We start from the raw sequence: 13,981 nt of genomic DNA, 5'->3' as shown, positions 1-13,981 counted from the left end.
AGAAATCGACTGAGCGTAGTCCCAATACGCTGCGAGCAACGGATCAAATGTTATAGCCAAAAAACTGCAGATTTTCATCGGCATTTCTCTGCTGTTGGTCCCACGCTTTTTTTAATGTGTTTTTTGAGTTCCTGGGGTTCCAATTAGCCTAGAAACGGTCATACAAATCAATTCGAAGATCAGAAATTTTTAGCTTCAAAAATCGCAAAAAAGTAAGGCTAACCCCTTTGGATTTTTGGCGAAAATTTCGATGACTTCGAAAAGTGCTGCAACCAATTCTTCAGGACACTATTCCGACGTAATTTTGCGAGAGAAATCGATTGAGCGTAGTCCCAATACGCTGCGAGCAACGGATCAAAAGTTACAGCCAAAAAACTGCTCATTTTCGTCCTCATTTCTCTGCTGTTGGTTCTACGCTCTTTTGCAAGTGATTTTTGAGTTCCTGGGGGTCGATTTCCTCCGAAAAGGGTCATACAAATCGATTCCGAAACCAAAAATTTTTGGCTCCGGAAATGAGGAAAAAACTAAGGCTAACCCCATTGGATTTTCGGCCAAAATTTCGACGAGTTTGAAAAGTGCTGCGATTATTTTTCTTAAGCACTATTCCGACGTAATTCTGGGAGAGGAATCGATTGATCGTAGACCGAATACGCGGCGAGCAGTGGATCCAGAGCTACATCAACATCAATCGAAATTTGCATTAAGTTTTTATAAAGGTGGGGAAGATAAACTCCAAATTCGTTGTTATCAATGCCAGTTGTTTATTTAACTTGACTTATAGTTCTAGCACAAGTGTTTTCCAGTCAGTGTGTTGCAATATAAAGAGTTGACATAGAATACAAAAGTCTAGACAAAAAGTAACGTAGCATAGTAGTACGAACGAACTTTGAATAATAATTCTCATTTTTATAGCAGGTCAGAAGGTGTGCAATATACATTACTTTCAGCAGAGTAGGAAAATTATTATATCAGATAGTCATTAGTCCCAGCTAGTAATGCTATTTCATGTAATCTGGATTTAAATGAATAAATAATTGAATTTTTCTATGATTTATTCATATTTCCTTAATTATTGGACCCACGACGATTTAAACGCCGTTTTCGCAGTCTTTGAGGTCCAATTAGTCTCGTAAGGGTTTCAGAAATCGATTCTGACAGAATACTTTATACTCAAAAAGTAAGATTAATCTGTGGACATCGACCCATCAGCCGGACCTATCTGGGCGCATTGTTCTCCATGTTGAATGTTTCACGAAGTTTAGCAATGCAGAACTAGTCTTTCGTACAAAAAAACCATTCCTAGTTTTCATTTCCATAAACATGCTGAAAAATACACGTTCGACGTAACGAGTGATCATCATTCAGCCTTGAGGATTTTGGACGATGCTGGAAATAGTTCTTTGATGCATTAAACCGACGTAATTTTGCTAGAGTAATCGAATGCGCGCAGTCCGAATATAATGCCGTCGCTTTTATTAGTGTGCCAACATAGGTATATCATAGGACATGTTGCTGTTTAGTTCGGTTTTTCATGGCCTTCTTTTGGTTTCTAAATGTATTTTGAATTATTCATCGTATTTATTTGTATTGTTTAGTATGTAGTTATACTTTCAATTTATTTTATTTTATCTTATTTTATGTCATTTTATTTTATTCTCTTTTATTTTATTTATTTTTTTTTAATTTTATGTTATTTTATTCTATTTTATATTATTTTGTACTTTGAGTTATTTCAGACAACCTGACCTCCGTCTATCTATAATTCATTTAAATTTTGTGTATCGCTGTACTTGCGCTTTTGTTCGTTTACATTTTGTTTTTTTGATCTTTCTCAGCTGTTTTAGTACATTTGAATCAGCTTAAGGTCTCTAATTTTACCCTATACATACATTCTCACTTCAGTTGTCCAACATTGCTATGGGCATTAATACACGTTACTACTACTTCTACTACTACTTTATTCCCGGCTGAATCATAGCCATCTTTTTGCTTCGAAAACTGGGAACCGCTTTGTGGCAACCGCATTTGGGGTAAAAAAGTAAATTTGCGGGAAACAAGTATAAGAGGGATTGTCCTCTTTGTATTTTACTTTTGCTCCATTTTTGAAAAATCAATAAAGTGGACATTACAGTTGAGTCAGGAATAAAAGTATATTGTGTAGCCAGTGCGTGAAGTAGGCGAAATCCGACGAGTGTGAAGTTTGCAGCACGAACCAACTGACAGTGCTGCGATCACACGAGGCAGGAATCGCCTTCGCGCACTAGCTACACACGCTGTTTTTTGTAACACACGCATAGGAAAGTGTTATTTGAGAGGGAAATAGAGTATATCGAATACACGCATGCGCCACGAATCATCTACAGCGGAAAATAGAGCATATCGAATGTGCGCATGCGCCAACTTTGTTATTCAGGAATAAAGCATTTCACGCACGCTACGCAAGCCTCGAAAATGACACTTTCCAGGCAGGTGTTACAAAAAAAAATTTTTCCCAGCGGCAAAATGTAATTCCGTAACTTTTCTGCTTGACAAAATTGCGTGATCATTATCGCGTTTGCCAGTCTGATGCCACTCTAATAGTTTCGGCTGGTTTTGGTGTAGGATCATTCAAAGCACGAACTTAGGAAATAGTGGGACTTCGAACGAATGAACATCCATCTGTAAACTGTGTTTTTATAAATTATACATCACAATAGTACATGAAATGCATGTTTTATACTATGAAAATAACTGACTATAAATAGATAATTACAAATATTTCAATTTGTCTTGCTCCTCGCAATGTGAAGCGAAATGTTTTAATTTAGCAACAAAAATAGTATACTCAATACCCATAATTAGGTACTCTTCTAACAATGAGCCAATGAGCCATGACTGACAGGTAAGTTGCTTTGTCAATTTATCCAGCAAGTGGACTTAAATAAGACAATTAAGTCAAATGTTCGATGTGAATTGAGTCCACATCTGCTTCTTGCTAGAATACATCTACAAGCTTTGCTTCTAGGCTGTAATCTTCGGTACCACCCCACGATTAGCTGCTCAACAGTAATGTTTCCCTTTTATGGTTGTTAAAATCATTTCGGTATATTCTACCCAGTTATCTATTGCAACAGTAAAAGGTTCACAGACATCTGCAGATCATTCCATCACACTCAATTTCACCAATGCATGGAAACAATTAGCTGAGTTTGGATCTATGTGAAAGCGCTGTTGGTTTCAGCATTGTTAATTAGCTGATCCAATGTGCAGATTCAGTTCTAATACGTAATAAATGATGTAGCCACTCTTCTCACTTTTCTATGATTCGTGAAGTTCTAGTGATGATTGGGTATACAAAAAAATATGCATTCATTGTCAATTTGCCGTTTGTACAGCATTCCAGAATTTCCGAAACAGTCTGCAACATGTAGAGATAAAAGATACTAAAGCAGATGCTGTTGCAAAAATGAAAGCAAGGGGAAAAGTCTTGAACTTTATAGCTCTGCCTTTACATCAAGTTTTGATACACAGCCTTGTGAAGCGTATTGATTACTATTTATCAATAAGTTACATAACATACGGAAATGTGTTCAGTTCAAGGTATAACATATATCACATATGCGATAAAATATTTCGACTATCGGCATAAGTTATCAGATTTACTTGTGTCAAGTTAATAAGAAGAGGGACTACCGAGTATATACATGTAATTTACAGTCTTTTACACTAGCACACGTTCACCGTCCAGCACTTTAGGTACTTTATATTTAAAAATTATGGGAATACGATAGAACAATATCTTCGATTATTTACAACATTCGACTAGAATATTATATGTATGTTGCTTCGGTTTAAAAATTTAACAATACTAAAGCACAGAACGGTTTAAAGTATCCTATTATTTCCTTTTTCTTGCAACTTAAATAAACTGGCTGTGCAGGAAATGTTTGCAATTTGCGCAGGTAAGAAATGTTGTTGGACAGACAAAGTTGAATCACAATCTCAAGACATTCGCTCCCTATGATTAAGTATGATAAGTTGAGTGATTTTCTCGATATACTATTAACATAAACTTATTAGAGTTGAGAATAGATTTGTTCATGTTGAAGCTGAATAGTTTTAATTGCAGAATTTTAAAGTACACCAAACTGGCAGCAGAATATCGTGGAAGTGATTCAATGGCGTAATAAGTACAGTTCAATAACCTTGGCCGCGCTTCTCCTGTACATCATTCTGAGCACAGTCTAAGTATGTTTGTCAACTGTATATTTCAAAGGAAATTTTTACGACGTACTGTAAATTTCATCTTGAAAACATATGTTCGTGTATGTGTGTGTGTGTATAGGTATGTATATTACCTACGACAGTTCAAATTCTATTTGTTTTAAATCGTAGCGCTGGTTAAAATCATTAGTAATTATTTTAAAACCAGTGTATCAAATTTGTATAAATATATAACTAGAAGACATAATATAAAGAATGTACCACTACTAATAAACTTTCATCATTACTCATAAGTTGTTTTCCATACAATGCTTAGGAATTTCTATTTTGTATGATACACCTATTCCTTATGTTTTTTTTTTTCACCAACTTTGGTTTCAAATATGATCTTTTAAATTGAGGTGTGTATGATTTTCGTCGCCTTAAAGATATTAATTGATAAATATTGCTATCAATCTTATCTGGAGACATTTGGTGTACCTTCTTTAAAAAAACACTTTGAAGATATTGAAAGAGGTGGTGAAAATGTAATTAGAAGTTTGAAATCCCTGATACTATTCGGGTAGATGAATAAAAATTTGTGTTAAATTCGGTCAAGTTACGTTACAGATCGTTTTCGATGTGTATCTGCCCATTGTAGTACTTCACTAATTACTACTAGAAAATATTCATTTGATTTTCGGATGTCTCTGTACATTAACTCATTAGCTGAACTTATTTGGGCGCATTGTACCCCATGTTGAATGTCTTTCGAAGTTTAGCAACGCAGTACTAGTCTTCTGTACAAAAAACCATTCCTGGCTTCTATTCTTATAAACATACTGGATAACACATGTTTGAAGAAACGAGAGATCATCGTTCAGGCCTTGCCTAATTCAGTCGTCGTTTCTTTTACTCTGATATACATTGAAGAATTATTCTGAGTGATCTTAAATAGCGATAAAACTATGTATTTAAAAACATATTTTATCAATACGAAGACCTTGGTGCATCTTTCCAAGAATGCACATTCAAGAGAGCCTGGAGGGGTCTTGACATGGAACAACTACCCAACCATCTTCTCCAGATACTGCAGATCCCATGGCTACAGGCGCACCTCCTGAGCCACCGCCTCGTTGGCCTTTCATGATTTCTAACTGTCTCTTCAAATTCCAGTATAGTTTCACCAAGGATTCCTGTTATGAACAAAAATTTTACACTGGCATAAATAAACCTTGTCGCAAATTATAAAACGAACAAAAAGTAAAAATATAATGGTGGTAAAATCAATGATTAAATAAAATTGAAAATTACTCACTTTCTCATCTTCCAGTTTACGGAGTTCTTGTTGTTGGCGTAGACTGTCAACGCTGAGATTTTTGAGCATCTCATTTTTGTGCTGTCCTAAAAGCGCAATTTCTGTTTGTACCTTGAGATACTCTTGAGCAAGTTGCTTATGCTCCTCAAAGATCTCCCGGGATTGTTGACACGTATAATCCGGAGTGAGTGGCCTCAATTCTGCATCCAGCAGCCGATAGACGTTTTCCAAATCTTCACTCGTTGTGCTGCTTCCTAAAACGCAATAATCCTCAATTACGTTTCATTTTAAGGTATTTTCGTCAAACGAATTCGGTGACAACATGCCATTTTCATGAAAATCTTCTGCAAACATATCAACTGTCGATAAATGGTTTAAAAAAGAACATAGTCCCATCTCTAACAAGATTCATTATCTACTATAGTAATTAAGCTTCAATTATGCTTTCAATAATCCAGAATCCATGTGGTCGTCATTCACGAGTAGTTAGTTCAAAGTCTAATATTTTGTAGTAACATTGGAATACTAACGTAATAGTACCCAGCAACACTTGAGGGTCTCTGTGCTAACGATATTGGGGTATTCATCACACATATTGAGCAGTGCACAATGATTAGTGCTCAATTTCGTAAATTAATAGTTTCGCGTGAACGATGCTTTTTGTTGCAGCATAATCCAGTATCACAATTGAAGATTGAAATTCAGAATTGCATCTCCCTTGAGAACGTGTACTGTAGTTCAATTTTTTCTTGATAGTTGTAAATAATTTTTGAATTCACATTAGGATAAAGAAGAATTCAAAATATGCTCATATGAGGATTATAACTTCCATATCTTTTCAAATGAATATACTTCATTAAACGTTAGGAGAACCACATGTTTACAGAGACTGTGCTCTAAGATTAACGTTGGGAGGTGTTCCTCCGCAGGCAGTTCGGTCGCTACTAAACAAATGAGTAGCTATATCGGGGAGGCTGACTCAGCCACACCTGCTAAATGCTGCCCCCCTCTGGCCTTCTTCTTAGGAGTAGGGTTGGTGAAGCATGAGCCAAGAACAAAACATACGTGCTTTGATTCATCCCCAAGAATTTCTGATCTCTTTGGTCATTTTTCTTACTTGTCTTGTTACTTGGGGTAAGATGAATTATTCTTGATTAGTTTGTTACTTAATTTAGTGTGAGAGTGTGAATCTTTTTCAAAACTTCATTGTTGTTTTAGAATTTTGGTGTGCAATAATTGGTATATTTTTTACTTTTATATTATACCCAAACATAAAGACTTGGTTTCTGTGAGACTTTGTTAGGAGGATATTAATTATTTTCAACCCTTAGTAGTATATATACTGACCTAAGAAAGAAATAGGAAAATAATTTTGGCAATTTATAAAATGAATCCATGGAACAATAAAAAAAAAAGACAGAAGAGAAAAAAACCAATCCGCTTAATTTCAATAAGCAATGTTTATTGGGGCATCCAGATTAACCTCATGAAAGTAACATTGGCCAGAAGTCAACTGGCGGGGAGCATTATAAAGTCCTCTGTATCCTTGACTTTTATGCAGATTTAATGCGTCAGATTTTCCAATAATATTGCAAAATTAGGTAATGTGTTGTGTTTGGCTCAGAAATATATTCCTATGAAGCACGAATCAACTACCGTATAGTATTACTAACTAAGAAACAGTTGCATTTAGTTTAAATCAAGTGAGGATATACTGAATAGACGTTAAGAAATCAGGTTGATTCTTTGATGACAAATATTGAAAAAATGATAGCGAATTCTAAAAACTTTAGTGCCGAATTTTCGGAAAAAAGGTACAAAGATAGGTCTTCTCTGATGTATCGCAATTGATTATGTACAACAGCTGCTTGAAGATTCGGAAAAAATAGTCATGAATGCGTTGGGCTATAAAAATAAAAGTATGTTTCAGCAACAAGGGTTAGCATCTTCTACTTTGATTTTACATAACTCTTGAATCACCATATGTATAAAAAAGTCTCAGTATTATAATCTTGCAAAAAGTGGTGGGTGCTGATCGTAAGATAAAATGAGTTCAGTGCAGTTTGTCGTGGCGTATGGAAATATGAGTAAAAGAAATTTGATGCAGTACTTTCAACGTTAATCTCAGCTCTGCGAGTAAAAAGACATTATTTAAAAAATCACAGTGTGGCATGAATTCATCCTATGGGATCTATCACGCAGAACAGAGAAGTCATTTGGTTGACACTTGACAGCGTGTGTCGTCAATATATATATACACACACACCCACATATATTATGTACTACATACATGTACTATATTTACTATATACATGAGCCTCAGTAAGAGTGTATTCTAGATGAGTCAGCACGCCTCGGTATTCTGAGCCTAAAATATACTTCATGCTCACACATTTGCTTGTACGTGGTTACACACGTGGCGAAAGACCTATATTACTTAAGATTTCCTCTGTCAATCACATTTTTCATTTTATTAAGGTGATTTTTTTTAATCACTAAATCAGCTTGTTCTAGGCTTGGAAAATGACAAACAATTTAAAACTACACTATAACTTACATGTGGAATCTGATAAAATTTGACATTAGCACAATCGTGAAAAGAGACGTCTAACAAAATAAATTTTTATCAAACGTAGGTGAATTTAATTGAAAAAACCTGACGACAAGCGGTGATCTGGTTGCAGCTATGAATAGTGCGGGACGTACTCTTATGAGGGGGCTTGTGTTGGCAGACAGTTTGGTGTCACCAGTATGTACAGCATGGCAGAATGAACGAACAGATTCATCATTTCCACTAATGGGGGATTGAATTAAAATTGGAAGTATTCAATTTTCTGTTTATAAAATTCAAACTCTTTTTTCTTCTGAAAAATACCACGTAACGATATCTTGCTATTCGAGTGAGTCGTAAAGTTATGCATAAATTTGCGTTATTCCGATTGTCCCTAGATCGTGTGGCTTTGAGTAATTCACAGTTTATTGATTTATAAAGCCCTTCGATAACGATGTACATGGTCAGTTTATTTCAGTTACGTATAGCAGCATTGTCTTAGTGTCATTCACCCCTCATCTCCCCACTATATATCCCTGATGTTGTACCGGTTGCAAGTGCAAGTATGCAAAGTATGACTCGCAACTGTTATTCTGCTCAATAACATTATTTTGAATAGCCATTCAGGGTAAGCTAATCAAGTAAAAAATGGTTGATGTCAATCTTTTCAAGAGATTCGGCTCATTTTTAGTTTGAGTTTCTTGTTATTATAATGTGATTACAAATTATTCCTGACAGATGTTTTTTCAATTCATTGTGTTTAACTAAGATGATATAGATTCAAAAATATTATTGTGTGAAAAAACGTAGTAAAATAAATATTAATAATACAGTAGCCAAAATTATCTTTCGGTTTTACTATGTACTAATTGCATTTGATAGTTAAGAATTCTTTTAGAATGAAAAGTAGAGTACAAACTTAATTCGTATTCCAAGATCTAAGTATCTGCGCAGTCGACTAAGCTACCAAGCTTTCAGGCTCTATGACACATCTGTTAGGCTTTCACACGCGCACAGATGCCCTCTCAGCACACGTACACAGGGTGTCTTAGAGGCCAGACATCTGGGGACCAGCTTCTGTTTTATCCTTACTTAATGCTTGCCCTGTATTCTGGCTATTTATGTTTGTATCTTTGCGTTGAGTCATGCCATGGGCTTTCATGTCAGGGATATGTAACCGAATTATTTTTTCAAACCACGTACCAATTTTTCACACTGCTGACCAAAGTGTCAGATGGTTTGAAAATCCTCATGGATTTTCAGACTTCAAGATAGGAAGAGTCCTTTTGTAACAGTCAAAATCCTGTTGTATTTTTACTAACTTACTTTCATTCAAAATCAATTACAAAAGTGTATTACGCAAAATAAGTTTGAAACGAACGTAGAATTGTTTGCAGTATCCTAATTTTTATTGTATTTCGATTGGAGCAAAAACTTAGTAAATGTTTGCAGATTGGGGTGAATCAGGACCAATTTGAAAAAACGAGAGGAGATTATGTATGTACATACATCTGTTCCAGATTGTACAGTAACAAGATCCTGCCATAAAGAGATTAAAAATAAAAAGTTTGTGCAGTTATTGCATTTAAAAAAAAACTGCTTATGATTCACGATGTATTACGGTATCTGCGTATTCTAGGATTTTGGCGTTTGGTATTTAAGATACATTTCAAATGGCGCAAGTTCAGTTTATCTTGATGTCAATGTTGGAAATATAGCTTTTTCATAAACTTTTTATATCATTTCTGACGTTTTCACGTCATTTTCCGCATTACAAAAATGTCTCACTGTGCACGATATTTCGTAAGTGAATTACAAGTGAACAATAACTCTGATTTATAAAGTTATCGTCCTTTCGGGCGGAAAATTTCGATACAGAAACAATAAACCATGTGATCACAGATGATTTTCCGAAATCAAACTGAGACTGATTGTTTCGATAAAAATACTATAGTATTTAGCAAACAAAATCTTGTCTAGTGGATATCGTGTGAGAAAAAAATTGTGCAATCAAATTTTTCATGCACGAACTTAATTAGGCACGACCCAAAAAGTGGCTTAAGAGACCATTTCTTGAAAAAAGTGACACAAAGTGACACTGTTAAAAGCAGTGACTAATAGTGAGAAAAGTGACTGACTACCAGTCCTCTAATATCAGTGTAACTTCGAATATAAGTTCATTTCCGATTTTACTACATTGTGTTTCAAGTGTGTGTTAGAATGCATTCCTTTGTATAAATGGTGCATGAATTTTTGTTGTTACATCCAATGTCAAAAAGATCCATTTGTCTTTAGAGTAATAAGAAATTTTTTGCCACTAAATGATTTTACTTGGGCATTTAAAGAAAATTCAATGTAGAAGACAAAGTGAGTTAACTCGAGAAGTTTACTCCAGTAAAGATTGATCTCTATGAAAATTTTCGTCTGTTTTGAATATGATATTTGCCAACTTTATATGATTTCAAATGGGATAAAAGTAGAATCGTTAATAAATTCCGAACTGCTTACCTTGAGGAGCTTTGTGTGTTTTTGGAACCATTTTGTCCAATCCCGCCATATTACGTATCTCCCATGAAGAATCATCGGAGGTGGTCAACTCCCAAGCATTCTGAAAATAGGCATCACAAAATAAATAAGCACCAAGAAATTTGACAAGTAAATCCACATATCACGACTACTTACTGGATCACACTCTATCTCTATCGGTGCAGTATGGTCATTTAAAACTGATGGTGATGGTCTGGTTCGTTGAGTCACGGGTATACCTCTAGGAGGTCTCTGTGGCGTGATATCTGTTTTACCGCCAGTTTGCAAGTTGGGCTTAGAATTATTCTGAAGTCCAAGGAACTGTGTTCCAGCTTGGTTCAGCCTAGGTGTGAGGTACCCTGTGTTACAATCAGTCTGCGGTACCTGAGACTGTGACGAGCTGGTTTCTGGTTGTGTAAATTGAATTTCAGACATAACTTGATTGTCCGTTGGCGTTGGTGTCTGATTTGTGCCATTGCTTACAGAACCATTGATTTGCGAGTTTAACGTACTCGGCATATCCAATGTGTCGTCAGCACCATCTTCCTCGTCCATTTCACTGCCTGAAAATTACCGTGAAAATGCAAGTCTCAACTGTACAGATTACTTGGAATTTCTGTTTTGTATTTCAAAATAGCGTTATAGCAGAAGTAGCAGTAGCATAATAATGAGTCGTATTCGCTACCGAAAAACCGTAATAAGAAATGATATTGTCACAGTGCTTTTTTTTTGTTTTTCAAATCCTAGTTTGAGAAGAGTCTATGGAGGCTTACAACATACTTAAAGAATATTCAACAGGATCCAATTGACCGTTGAAGAATTCTGAGAGAGTGGTCATAATTTGAACAACTTCATCCATTGATGGTCTCTCTTCTGGAACTTTTTTCCAACATCTGAAACCAACAAATATAATAAGAGGAAATTCCTAAAGAGTAAAATGGAAATTACAGATTAAATTTCGGCACAATGAGTAGCAGTCGAATTCTACATCAAACACACAAGTTTAAACGTCAATGGAATTATGACTGGATACTACCACAAGGTAAATATGATACTGAACTCAATGGTATTTTTGATTAAAATCAAAATTTGAACATATCAAAAAATTTTTCTTAGTGAAAATAAGAAGATCCTGTGAAAAATTAATTATTTGCTCACCGAGTCATGAGGTCTTCTATCGGTTTAGGACAACCATCCATCAATGGAGGTCTTTGCCCAATATGCACAGCCCACATAATTCTGTACGCAGAACCACCAATATCGTCGAATGGTTTTCTGCGTGACAAAATCTCCCACAAAATAACGCCCCAGCTGAACACGTCACATTTTTCTGTATACCGAGATCCTTCGAAGACTTCAGGCGCCATCCAAGCAGCAGAGCCTTTGTTATTAGTCATGTAAGTATTCAGATCGCAGGCTGTTCCAAAATCACAGATTTTTAGAGTCTGACCACCCAGGATAAGAAGAAGATTAGGAGGCTTTAAATCTCTGTAAAGTTTCGAATAGTCAAGATTATGCTGTCTGATAGAATTTTAATTGTGTCCATGTTTGGAACTGAGTGCCTCTTAGAAACACAACAGCATGTTAATATCTATGAAATGATTAAGTATTACACTGACCTGTGAATTAATGGTTTTGGCTTCATGTTATGAAGATAAGCAACCCCACGAGCACACTGGAGTGCCCAACTCATTGCATGGCCTGCTGTGTAGTAGGGTTGTGGATTACAATGTAACACTGTAACATTAATACATTATAAAGTTATAAAATATGTAAGTATTATAAGGAAAATGTGTTCAAAAAAGCGGAAAAAGTACCAATTCTTAGAAGATACTTGCACAGCTCGAATGTACATGGTAGAAGAAAGCAGATGAAGTACCGCTCATGTACAATTATTGAAATGATGTGTCGGAGCAGCAATGAAGTGAAATTTAAAACCTCAGTCATGTATACTGTATTTTGCTGATCATTGGTGTTTTATATTCGAGCATTGGATTACCCCAGTTTGATGGAAAATGTTTCAAGTAAAACTGCTACATTTGTTTGAACACTCCGTTTAACTAGGTTGTAGTCAACAACCAAAATTATTTAAAATAACTCTATTCGGAATTAATTCAATAAACAGAAACTATAATATGGTACTTTTGAAATGATACTCTTGTGGTTTGGGTTGTATGGCCAATTTTTAGATGCGAAGTTTTATTCTTCATAAATCATTAGCTGGATGTTAATTTCAATTAATACTAATGTACTAAAAATTTCCAATTACTTGCCATTATATAAAGAGCCACCCTCAGCGTACTCCATAACTAAACAGACTGGATTTTTTGTGCATGCACCATAGAGTTTGACAATATTGGGATGTGCAACTCTGGACAGCTGGCGCACTTCGACGGTGAATGCTTTCCTCTCTCCCTCAGAGTTTATGTGTTTCACCGCCACATACTGACCTCTCCATCGTCCTTTCCAAACAACTCCGAAGGAGCCTTTCCCAACAATCTGTTATCGGAAACAAATAATTTTTCAATATACTGTATTAGTTAAAGGCAGTTAGATCGCTAACATAAAACGTCTGACCAAATCATGAGGCGCGTGTCAAATCTGATTGGATGAATTTGATTACATGCCAATGGCTGATATCTCTTTTTAAATATACGTTCTAATTTTAACAAACACTAGTTGATCTATACAGCTTGTTCCTCAATAATATATAAATTAATACTTGTCCTCTTCTTGTCAGAAAAAAATATGTACTAGCTCAGATTTTAGTGGACAGGAAGAACAATACAGTTACAGACACGAGATCTATGCACGTCGATAATAATGTTTACTGCTGAATAACGGTGAACAACATTCTGAAAGGGGATAGAAATATCAACAATTGGTAGTCAGTTGATTAATTGAGATGAATAATTGAGGGGAAAAAATACTTATGTATGTTTATAGAGAACGAAATGTTTTGGAGACGAAGATGTTGTGAGGTTATGTTTTCGTAATAGATTTTTATACGAGGTTCATCGATATGACATGCAATTTTACGAGTACTACTTATTTAAGGGTGAATTATGTGCTACAAAATGATAATTTGGCGAGGGTAAACATATTGAAAATGTGCGATTTTCTTACACAGATATCACAAGATTACCTCCTGTGTTTCGATTTCATTGTAGTCAATTTCTTCAACAAACTGTTGCTGATGGCCAGTTCCTTCCTTGCTCGCCATCACATACCGTCCGCATCACATTATTTTCAGGCCGCATTTACCCAGCTAACGCAAATTTCTCACAAATATTTATTTGAACTGGCATTCAAATTGTTTCGCCATTTGCCATTTTCCGTCTTTCTACCGACGTGTTTGCGTTGTTTTCAGACGAAGTGGGCGTTCTGTAATCCGATTGGTCAAA

The 13,981-nt window shown here is 35.5% G+C and overlaps 1 protein-coding gene across 3 annotated transcripts; it reads right to left on the bottom strand.

Annotated features, from left to right (window-relative positions):
- Positions 1–3,704: 3,704 nt before the first annotated feature.
- On the bottom strand, positions 3,705–13,941 carry LOC124416614 (mitogen-activated protein kinase kinase kinase 7). 3 transcript variants are annotated; one of them, XM_046897842.1, is made up of 9 exons: positions 13,723–13,938; positions 12,851–13,076; positions 12,197–12,314; positions 11,736–12,065; positions 11,358–11,470; positions 10,734–11,140; positions 10,560–10,659; positions 5,501–5,754; positions 3,705–5,378 (listed from the first exon to the last, which is right to left on the bottom strand). In XM_046897842.1, the coding sequence occupies exons 1-9, from the start codon at positions 13,798–13,800 to the stop codon at positions 5,214–5,216; spliced, it is 1,791 nt and encodes a 596-aa protein (XP_046753798.1). In that variant the 5' UTR covers positions 13,801–13,938; the 3' UTR covers positions 3,705–5,213. The 3 variants fall into 3 exon arrangements, with proteins under 3 accessions (XP_046753798.1, XP_046753799.1, XP_046753800.1); XM_046897843.1 differs by having other exon boundaries at positions 13,704–13,806; XM_046897844.1 differs by lacking the exons at positions 3,705–5,378; positions 5,501–5,754 and adding an exon at positions 7,275–7,405 and having other exon boundaries at positions 13,723–13,941.
- Positions 13,942–13,981: the final 40 nt, after the last annotated feature.

This window comes from Diprion similis, chromosome 2 (genome assembly GCF_021155765.1).
Source record: "Diprion similis isolate iyDipSimi1 chromosome 2, iyDipSimi1.1, whole genome shotgun sequence".
In the NCBI taxonomy this organism is placed as follows: domain Eukaryota; kingdom Metazoa; phylum Arthropoda; class Insecta; order Hymenoptera; family Diprionidae; genus Diprion; species Diprion similis.
This window is presented reverse-complemented; position numbering and strand designations above follow the sequence as displayed.

Excerpts from the sequence above, each read along its gene's own strand:
- LOC124416614 (XM_046897842.1), bottom strand. The coding sequence starts at position 13,800 with ATGGCGAGCAAGGAAGGAACTGGCCATCAGCAACAGTTTGTTGAAGAA. Across the intron at positions 10,660-10,733 it reads TAGAGATAGAGTGTGATCCA|AATGCTTGGGAGTTGACCAC; the intron begins GTAAGTAGTCGT and ends GCCTATTTTCAG. Across the intron at positions 5,379-5,500 it reads GTAAACTGGAAGATGAGAAA|GAATCCTTGGTGAAACTATA; the intron begins GTGAGTAATTTT and ends TGTTCATAACAG.